This window comes from Lactuca saligna, chromosome 5 (genome assembly GCF_052625555.1).
Source record: "Lactuca saligna cultivar CGN05327 chromosome 5, ASM5262555v1, whole genome shotgun sequence".
Lineage (NCBI taxonomy): Eukaryota > Viridiplantae > Streptophyta > Magnoliopsida > Asterales > Asteraceae > Lactuca > Lactuca saligna.
The window spans coordinates 166,556,901-166,568,011 of record NC_136421.1 but is presented as its reverse complement, the minus strand read 5'-3'; the positions used below and the strand labels follow the sequence as shown (position 1 = coordinate 166,568,011).

At 38.0% G+C, this 11,111-nt stretch overlaps 1 protein-coding gene across 1 annotated transcript; it reads right to left on the bottom strand.

The window, feature by feature from the left end:
* Window positions 1-8,347: 8,347 nt before the first annotated feature.
* On the bottom strand, window positions 8,348-8,752 carry LOC145045929 (uncharacterized). The gene has a single exon (XM_078994217.1). The coding sequence runs from the start codon at window positions 8,750-8,752 to the stop codon at window positions 8,348-8,350; it is 405 nt and encodes a 134-aa protein (XP_078850343.1).
* Between the last annotated feature and the right edge of the window lie 2,359 nt (window positions 8,753-11,111).

Genomic DNA, 11,111 nt, shown 5'->3' with positions numbered 1-11,111 from the left:
GAATTGGGTTCAATCGAGAAGAATAAAACGTGGGAGCTCGTTGATCTTCCGAAAAATCGAAAACCCATCGGGTTAAAGTGGGTGTTTAAGCTGAAAAGAGATCCAGAAGGGAAGATTTTGAAACATAAAGCTCGTATTGTGGCGAAGGGGTACGTACAGCGGCATGGAGTTGATTACGAAGAGGTGTTCGCACCTGTGGCAAGAATCGAGACAATCCGTCTCATTCTGGCTTTAGCTGGGTTAAACGGATGGAAAGTACACCATTTAGATGTCAAATCGGCATTTCTAAATGGTAATTTGGAAGAGGAGGTTTACGTTACGCAACCAGAAGGATTTCAGAAGACAGGTGAAGCTCACAAAGTTCTGAAGCTGTCAAAAGCCTTGTACGGTCTAAAGCAAGCCCTTAGGGCATGGAATGCCTGCTTGGACCGACACCTGAAGAACTTAGGTTTCAAACGATGTGCTTACGAGTATTCAGTCTACACGAAGAAAGAAAAAGGGAACACATTAATCGTGGGCGTTTATGTAGATGATTTGTTGGTGACTGGAAGCTGCGCAAAGACGGTGGAAATGTTCAAACAAGATATGAACATGAAGTTTGAAATGAGTAATCTGGGTCTGCTCACTTATTATCTTGGAATCGAGGTAAATCAAAATGAAGGGGGAATTACACTGAAACAGGAAGCATATGCTAAGAACCTTCTTGCAAAGACAAAGATGAAGGATTGCAATCCCACAAGAGCTCCAATGGAACACAAACTCAAGCTGAAAGAGGATGGAGAAGGAGATTGTGTCAACCCCACTGAGTACCGAAGCTTAGTTGGAGCATTGAGATATCTAACTCACACGAGACCGGATATCACTTTTGCAGTGGGAATTGTGAGTCGCTATATGGAAAAGCCAACAAGTCAACACTTACAAGCTGTAAAACATATACTCAGGTATATAAAAGGTACGCTGGATTTTGGTTTAAGGTACTCAAAAGGGCAAGAAAGTGTAAGCCTTACTGGTTACACAGATAGTGATCATGGAAATGACCTGGATAACCGAAGGAGTACAGGAGGTATGGCGTATTGTTTGAACAACAACTTAATCACATGGGCATCTCAGAAGCAAAGGTGTGTGGCTCTCTCATCTTGCGAAGCTGAATTCATGGCTGCAACTCTAGCAGCCTGTCAGGGGTTGTGGTTAAGAAGGCTTCTGAGAGAAATAACAGGTCAAAATGTACCCCCAGTTGAAATAAAAGTGGATAACAGGTCCTCCCTTGATTTAATGAAAAATCCTGTTTTCCATGGAAGGAGCAAACATATAGACATACGGTTCCATTTCATCCGAGAATGTGTGGAGAATGGAGAAATCACAGTGAAGTTTGTAACAAGTGAAGAACAAAAAGCCGATATTTTGACAAAGCCACTTGGAAAATTGAAGTTTGAAGTGATGCGTGATCTGCTTGGAGTTAAGCAGGTATGATCTCTGAATTAAGGGGGAAAAATGATGAAAATAATTCAGATATCATAAGTTTAATTATTGTTTATTTCAGTTATTGCTTAGATGCACGTTGAGTTTACTGCTTTGAATAAGTAAAAGCCATGTGGGCTATGTTACCGAGTCTTAAGCTAAGTAGGAGTAGTTGCACTTTAATCGCATTTTTATTTTGTTAAATAGTGAGCAGTCATGTATGTTGAGGTTATCACCTCTATTTTTTCAGTTTCTCTAATCAAAGACAAAGCTTAAGCTCGTATACTCTGTTTCTCTATTGTAACTGTTCACTGCCAATTAAAGTTGCAGGTTTGTGAAAAACCAACAAAGAAAGTATCACGATTATTTATCCCAACCACTAGGAACCACAATACCTTTTAGTTTTTTAAGATTCTCAAAAGTCCATTAAATCCTCCTAGTTTGGTAGCTTAAAACAACTATTATTCCTAATCCGAAAATGGTTTCTGTTGTGAATCATTCTGTAAAAACTGACTCTACCGGGACAGTTTCTTCTATATTTATTGCTAAATCTAATGGTACCATTTTCAAACAACAATAATTTCTGAAATCAAATTTACCTTTAGAAGTGGCAAGAAAAGAACAAGTTTATAGAACAATGTTGTTAAAAAAATACTCAAAAGACTCAAAACAAAAATTTGAGTGGAAAGTAAAAACGGTTGAAAACACTTCTGTCAACACAGTGATTCTGACATCTCAAAAAACTATTAGTCCAAGAAAAAGCAGTGTCCAAACGACCTTTAGTTAAGTATGATTTACAGATTAATGAAGAGACACTGGCATTTTTCTTCTTTTCCAAAGTATCTCGGAACAAACCCTCCGAGACACCAGCTGTTCCAAAGTCACAATCTAAGTTCGTAAACCTAACTTAGAGCCTAAAAACTCTAAAACCCGCTAATTTTGTAGGCACTCTATGCATTGGAACAAGATACAATATGGTATATTGATATTGCTTATTCCATGCACTTGACAGGGTAGAAAAGCTTTTTGAGTGATCTCAAACTCGCTCCAAATGCTAGCTAACTGACTTATGGAAACAACTCAAATTCTCAGATCCAAGGTTATGGAATCCTCACCAATAGCAACTTCTCTGTCTCCAATGTGCCATATGTAGCTGGCTTGAAACACAACTTGATTAGTATGGCTCAACTCACTGATGCAAACCGAAGAGTTGAGTTCTGCAAAAATCATAGCTACATCATGATAGAAGATCAGAAAGAATGTCTAATCAAATCCAATCGCAACAAAAACATGTATCCTCTAACATCAACATGATCATTGGCAAGATTCAAATATGTCTTCTCTCAAAGGTCGTTCATGATGTTAGTTGGTTATGGAATTGAAGGCTTGCTCATCTAAACTTCTGATATATGAATGATCTTGTTTCCACTAAAATGTTCTGAGGTCTACCACTCCTCAAGTTTGAAAATGATTATCTATTGGTTGCATGTGAATGTGGGAAGAAATCCAAGAAATATCATCCAGTTATTATTAAAAAATCAATTTTGGAACCATTAGAACTTACCCATATTGATCTTTGTGGACCCTTGTTGGGTTGTCAAACCAAACAAATTTTAGGGGTACAATGTACTAAAAAATAACACTGTTATATTATACTAAAAGATAGTGCAGTGAAAGCAGGGTCAATCTACAGAGACACAGGGCTATCATCTATACCTCTTTGTGTAAGTTACTTTGATCACAAGAAAATGGGGTTTTTGAATGCAATGATTAGAAAAAATAATTAAAGACACAAGTAATCGACTAAATTAGTGAATTAAATTTAGAAATTACAAGGACTCCAACTCTATGTATGACGACTTAGAAATGTGATTCAAATATGACTAGATATTTTCTCAATCCTATCTAAGTTGGTACTTGAAAGTGTTAACGAGCTCTAAAACTTCTCATTCACTACATTATTTAACCAAAACAAGCTCTTTGATTAATCCTAACCTTACTAACCTAATCTAAACAAGCTCTTAGAATTAGATTGAAAGATTCTATTAAACTTTATGTTAATGTTCCCAACAACACCCAACACTCCTCACAAGCTCGGGAGCGTAAGAGTGTGCGAATAAGATTTACACTAAATTCATTCAATGGAAAACAGTTTATTGCTTGTTACTTAGTCCAATCCACAAAACATTTACGGATCTTGCTATTACATAACTTGAATGACCTAACCCTAATTCAAATGGCTAATACGAATCACAACTAGAATCAAACATTCGACTAAAGCAACATCAAATTCACTAGATAGAAATTCAAAGTAAACATTAAGTCATATGATTGAAATCACACCTAAGAAATCAAAACATAAGTTGGAGAAACTAGAGTTGTAGCCATACATGGCTAGAACAAGATCAGAAGTCGAAAAAATTGAAATAGTACGCAATTACAACTTAAAAATAAGAGAAATAATGTTTCCAAATGATAAAATAATCAAATCCTTTGAAAAGCCTTTGAAATTGCTCTTCTCCCTTCTTTGGAAATGAAGTCTCCTTCTAAAAATAACCCAAATCCTATAATATGAAAGATAGGAAAAACAACCAAAAGTTAGTTTTTAGCCTGAACACGCCCCGTTCAAAATAGGCTAAATCAACATGGGTCGTGTTGAGTTCAAATTCGCATTCCATCCTAGGTTCTTCTTCCAATCTACAATGGTCAAAAATTGCTTAGTTGGACCAACACAGCCTGTGTCAAAATAGGCTAAACTGACACACGGTGTGTTCAGCTTGGTCAACATCCTCTTTTTGCTCAAACACAACCCGTGCTCTCTTTAGAGTATAAATTCAATATGCCCCATGTTCGCTCCTGCTTCGAAGTCCAAACTTGATTTTTCCAACATTTTCGTTTTGCATCCAATCAACCCGGAATATTTAGCCGTGCTTCCTGGCATCACCTAAAACGCGTTTCAACCTCCTGTTTACCTGAAAAGACCATAAAAACATGAAAATAATGTTGTTCTAGAGAATAAAATGACTTGATGAAATGCAAGAAAAATGAAAGACACCTATGCTAAATGGATGCACAAAAGGGACTAAAAGGTATGCAAAAAAGGTGCACAAAATGCACCTAACAAATCTCCCCAAGCTTAGACCTCTCTTGTCCTCAATAAAGAATAAGAAATAGACGAAGCTGGATATTTTATAGATGTAAAGAAGAAACATAGAGCAAAATGGGACTGAAAGATCCTAAAAGCTACGAATACATGCAATGGAAATCATGAAGAAGAAATATACGTACAAAAGAAGCTTAAGAAAAATAAATCGAAGAAAAATTTAGAAACATACATAAATTTATTTATTTATTTATTTTATATATACGATTAGACTTTACATCGATTGGGCTCGAATCACTAATACCTAGGCGACTATCCTGCTACCTTTCATGTATCACAGACTCCTAAAGTAAGGAAGACCACAAGACGGTGTAAGCCAATAATCCAACCATAGTTTTATTTAAACTTTATACCTTAATTAACTTTATGAGCAAAAATAACATGGTCCAGGATATCATGTCCTTAAGACTAGATAGTAAAGAATCAGAATCAATGCATCCTTAAGAACCCGTGACTGCAAAGCAGCTTTCGCTGAAGCAGTGAGCCCACCCGAAAGCGACCAATTCCTATGCTTTCACTTTTTCGACAACCACAAGTATCATATCACACAGTTCTTCATTTTCTGAATTTGACTTGGAGAGGGCTTCTGATTTGATTGGACTTGTATTTGTATCTTCGTTTTGAGCTTGAGTTCTTAAATCAAAAATTTGAATTTCTTAAAATTTCTTCGATTGAGTGCTTGAAATTCTAATTTGGGTATTGGATATGACAGTTGTACCCTTTCTCCCTTCTTTACTGTGTGAATCTGATATTTAAGCTCTCTGTTACAGTGAGGGTAACGCGTGTCAACAATTAGGTTTGTGTTCTATGGGTCCGAAGTTGTCGGTAAAGATTATTTTTAAACATTCAAAAGCAAATCATCCCAAATTCATTATTACTGCTCAAAAAAATGTTTCAGTATGCCATTTTGTTATTATCTAAGGTTGGGGTCTCAAGTTATCGTGTTTTGGTCCCCTAGTAATGACAGTTGATTCTACACTTTCAATAACGATGTGGTCGCTTCAGATTTTTTTTTTTCCATTTTCCCATTTCATGGAGCTATCATATGTAAAGAGTGTCATCATCTCATATACTTTTTTTTACGCTAATGCATAAATGTAGGAAATAAGATTTAGACACTTTAAAAATAGAATAGAGAGTAAAATATTTTTGGATTTTATAATTCTTTTTAATGCATGAAAATGAAAATGCATGGAGATGAACCTAATATACAACTCTACCCCTCCCTAAGCTTGAATATAAGTATCGTCCATAGTTCTTGGAGAGGGTGGAACAACCTATTGAGGAGGAGGAGGATGAGGGTAGTACCCAGGGTTTCGGGTCCAAGTCCAAAATTCCTCCTCGTGCTTGCGTTAACGCTCTTGATCCCGGGCATATCGGGTGGTGGAGGAGGAAAAAACTTTATGTTAGGTGTGTTAGGTCATGATGGTAGATGTCAAGGCGGGTGTGAATTGATTTTAATTGGTCCTTGTATTGTTGGTGATATGATGGGTGTGTAGCACCATGAGATGAACTGGCACCACTCGTAGGAGAAATATTTTGTGGTTCCTCCTCTCCACCCTCATCATCAACATCATTATCACCCTCACTTTCTTCACCTTCCTCATCTTCCTTACCGGATGGGGAGACGGGGAAAAGGTACAGGGTGATTTGCCAATCGGTGAAGTTGGTAGGACACTTGAGGGAAAGAATATTCCAGTTATCAGGTGGGATAAGGAGGTTTGGGTTATGGTTTTGGCCCACAATCCAATTATGATTTATGTTCTTTGACCAAAACATCCTCATAGACTCGAGCACTGTCGTGGTGAGATAAGGCTCACCGGGTAGTGGTTGGTGATTTTCGGGATATGGGGCCCAGACTAGAGCACTTTTGGTGAACATGCTAACAACGCCACTATAATAGATTTTTCTAGATTGTGATGTGCTGAGGTGGGTGAGTTTATTGCAAACAAATAAGCCATAGTGAGGAATGAGGTTATCATCTAGGTGGGCCGTATCATAGAGTTCAAGAGAGCTAATGGTGCTTTTGTCTTCTCTAGGGACGACGAGTGATGTAATAATCCGATGAGCCACTTTCATCATAGGGTGGGTGAGAGATGAGGCTTTAGCAGCACTTGAGCCATAAGGATGATGATGGGTAACCTAAGTCCACCACGTGAGATCACTGTATCCTAGAATTGTGTCATTAGGGCCAAAAGTATTTTCGGTTGGGGCCCCAACAATGAAATTGATTTGGTTTAGGGAAAGGGCATAACCATGGTTCATGAGCAAGAAATTTAGGACACAGTGGTCCAAATAGACGGAGGACAAGAACTCGGTTGTTGGGACTTTATAGCTGAGTTCATACACTTGCAGTAACCCTTTCCATCCAATGTTTTGAAACAAGGTGTGGAATTGGTTATAGATGTGCAACTCATGGAGAGATGGTACATGCATGAATTTTTGGATAGTTTACATGCGCTGAAGGTAGGCCTCAAGTTTGGCAACTTGAATTGGCCCAAGACAAAACACACCACCATGTTCCAAAATATGCAGGAGTGGAGGCGGTGGTGATTGGGACCTACGACATCGGGCCGGTGACTTAGTATTCCTAGGTCATTTAGATTACTCACTTTCCATGCTAAAAATGTGGGGCAAAAAGTCAACTAGTCAACGGGTCCAAAAAGTCAACTATTGACGGGTCCAGTCAACAAAAAATTGGCCTCCATGATTTCGCGGGAAACTCATAATTGAATGATTTAAGAGTTATTGTCCAGTCCAAAATGGCTACCAATGCATGCAATTTGACTCTAAAAAAACAAAAAATCCACAATTGAAGAATTGGAAGGATTTTACCGAATCATTGGTGGAGATGCATTGTTGTGGGTGTAAAGTTCCTCTTTAACCTCCCCAAGCTTTCGTACATGATGACTCAAGCACAAAAACACCAAAATATTTAAGAATTTTCGGACCTTGGGTTCACGAAAACCCCAAATCCACCATGAAAGTGCAAGAAAATGGTGTGTATAATGTACGAGATAAAGTGTAGAAGATAAAAATCAAACCTTTTGAAGATTAAAGCAAGAACTGGTGAAGAATCAAGGGATGCTAGTGAAAACCGGACTTGCGAGGGTTTTTGGGTGAGAGAAAATGTTTTGGGAAGTAGTTGTGGTTAAATGAAGAAAAAACCCAATTTTAAGTTGAAAAAATTGTTTCTACTGGTACGCGGACACAAACCATGTCGTTTTACATTAGGGGAACACGCCCCATGTTGGGTGAAAGTTAACTAAGAAATTATGCCGACGACCCGTGTCATTTTACACTAGGGAAGCACGACCTGTGTTCGCCTCTGATTCGAAAAAAATACACAACACTTGAACATGACTCATGTTGTGTTTCACGCAAAAATAAACACGGGCCGTGTGCGCCTCTGATTGCCACTTCCCAATTTTGAACCCAAAAAATCCCAAATTGATCATAAGAAATTGTTTTGCATCCAAAGATTCGTTTTGTGATTTGAAAGCTTGTTGTAACATATTTGGAACATTAAAAAACCAAAAATTTCAAATAAACGGAAATGTTTTCAAGAAAAAGACAAAAATGCCCCCAGGTTGCCTCTCGGTTAGCCGCCCGTGTCTTAAGTCGTTGGCTCGACTTTGCCATTGAATATGCTTCATTCTTGGTATGTGGGGTTCTCAACCACTTCCAGCTCATCATTATTCACCTCAAATCCCTTGTAAAATCGTCTCAATCTATGACCGTTTGCTTTGAATATTTTCCGGTTTGTTGGCTTGTGATTTCCACCGCACCATGGTCAAAGACTTTCGTGACCACAAAATGACCAACCCATCTTGATCTTAATTTCCCCGATGTCAATTTGAACCTCGAGTGGTAAAGAAGGACTTTTTGACCATTTGTAAAAGTCTTCCGAAAGATCATTTTGTCATGGTACGCCTTTGTCTTCTCTTTATAAATCATTTCATTCTCATACACATCATTTTTAATCTCCTCTAACTCTTGAATGTCTAACTTCCTTTTGTTTCCTGCTTCATATTCATTCGATTTGAATTTCTTAATGGCCCAAAATTCTTTTTGCTCAAGCTCTACTAGAAGACGACATGGTTTCTCAAACACTAATCGATATAGAGACATACCAATAGGAGTGTTGAAAGCAGTCTGGTATTGCCATAAGGCATCATCTAACCTTATGCTTTAGTCCTTACAGTTTGGATTAACTGTTTTATCCAAGATTCCTTTGATTTTCCTATTGGAGACCTCTTCTTACCCATTGGTTTGAGAGTGATAGGCTATTGAGACCTTATGAGTCACCCCATACATTTTTAAGACAACTTCAAGAATTCGGTTGCAGAAATGAGTCACACGATCACTTATGAGAGCTTTTGGAGTGCCAAACCGAGAGAAAATATGTTCTTTGAGGAAATCCACAACAACTTTGGAGTCATTAGTACATGTGGCCGTGGCCTCCGTCCATTTAGACACATAGTTCATTACTAACAAAATATATGAACAACCAAAGGAGGGCGGAAACAATCCCATAAAGTCTATACCCCACACATCAAATATTTCACAAACTAAGATGGGGGGTAAGGGGAATTTGATTCCTAGAGCTTATGGACCCAGATTTTTGGCACTTATCACAATGTGCACATAACACATAAGAATCATGAAAAATGGTAGCCCAATAAAATTCGCTAACTAAGACTTTTCTAGTTGTCATTTGGGGTCCGAAATGACCTCCAGAAGCATAGGAATGACAGAAGTTAAGTATGGATTGTACCTCATTTTTCTCAACACACCTTCTGATCATTTGGTATGCGCAATACTTCCAAAGGTATGGCTCATCCTACACATACCTCTTTGCCTCCCACTTGATTTTGTCCTTTTTCTAATGTGTGGATTCCGGGGGGAATTGATTCGTGACCAAGTAATGGATGATGTCCGAGTACCATCGATATCCCTTGTTTTCAAAAAAATGCTCATCTAGGAATGTGTCACGGATTAGGGTGGCGTCTTCGGGTGATACTATATGACTTAGATGACACGCAACCAAATTCTCTTTCCCCGCTTTAATCCTTGATATCTATATTGAACTCTTGCAAAAGCAACATCTACCATATTAACCTCGGCTTCAAAAATTTATTGGTTAGTAAATGCTTTATCGTTGCATGGTCCGAATAGATAATCACTTTGGTCCCGAGGAGGTATTGTCGAAACTTCTCTAATGCAAAGACAATAGCCAACAACTCATTTTCTATTGTAGTGTAAGTTGTTTGTGTATTATCCAAGGTGTTGGATGCATAGTAAATGATGTGATACGCTCGGTCCACCTTTTGTCCCAACACTACCGCAACCGCGGTGTTGATTGCGTCACACATGATCTCAAATGGGAGATCCCAATTAGGTGGTTGGATAATTGGAGTGGAGGTACGTAAATCCTTCAACGATCAAAAGCATCCTTGCATGGCTAAGTAAACTCAAATTCGATATTTTTTTTGGAGTATTTCACACATCATTAGCATAATCTTTGAGAAATATTTTATGAATCACTGATAGACACTTGCGTGACCAAGAAACGAACATACTTCCAAAAAAATTTTCAGGTAAGGAAGACTCTTGATAACATCTATCTTGGCTTTGTCAACTTCCAAGCTTTTAGGACACAATATGACCTAAAATTATCCTTTGGCCACCATGAAATGGCACTTTTCATAATTAATCACAAAAGCAATGTCAATGCACCTTTGTAGAATTTTTGTTAGGTTGTTTAAACATTTATCAAAGGAGTTTCCATAAACTGTGAAATCATCAATGAAAACTTCAATGATGTTTTCAACATATTCAAAATAAAAGCTCACCATGCATCTTTGAAATGTTATGGGTGCATTACATAGACCAAAAGGTATACGCCTATTAGCAAATATGCCAAAGGGGCAAGTGAAGGTGGTTTTCTCTTGGTCTTCTACGACTACCGGAATTTGATGAAAACCAGAGAAACCATGTAAGCAACTATAGTAAGATTTTACCCTTAGTCTCTCTAACATTTTGGTCAAAAATGACAGGGGAAATGGTCTTGTCTCATTGAGGCATTCAACTTTATATAGTCAATAAAAACTCTCCACCCATTTTGCACCTGAGTTGGCACCAATTCTCCTTTGTAATTCTTGACAACTATTATCCCGGCTTTTTTCAAGACTACCTGAATGGGGCTCACCCATTTTGATATCAGAGATGGGGTAGATCATACCTGCATGCAAAAGCTTAAAGATTTATTTCTTTACTGTCTCCATCATGGGGGGGGGGGGGGAATCATCTTTATGCCTCTCAGATTGGTTTGAAATCTTCCTCCATGAGAATCTTATGCATGCATAAGGAGGGACTCAATCGTTTTATGTTAGCAATTGTCAACCTAATAGCCTTCTTATACTTTTTCAGCAAAGTCACCAACTTATCTACTTCTGCAATAGACAACTTGTTGGAGATAATGATAGGA

Excerpts from the sequence above, each read along its gene's own strand:
- LOC145045929 (XM_078994217.1), bottom strand. The coding sequence starts at position 8,752 with ATGTCTCTATATCGATTAGTGTTTGAGAAACCATGTCGTCTTCTAGTA.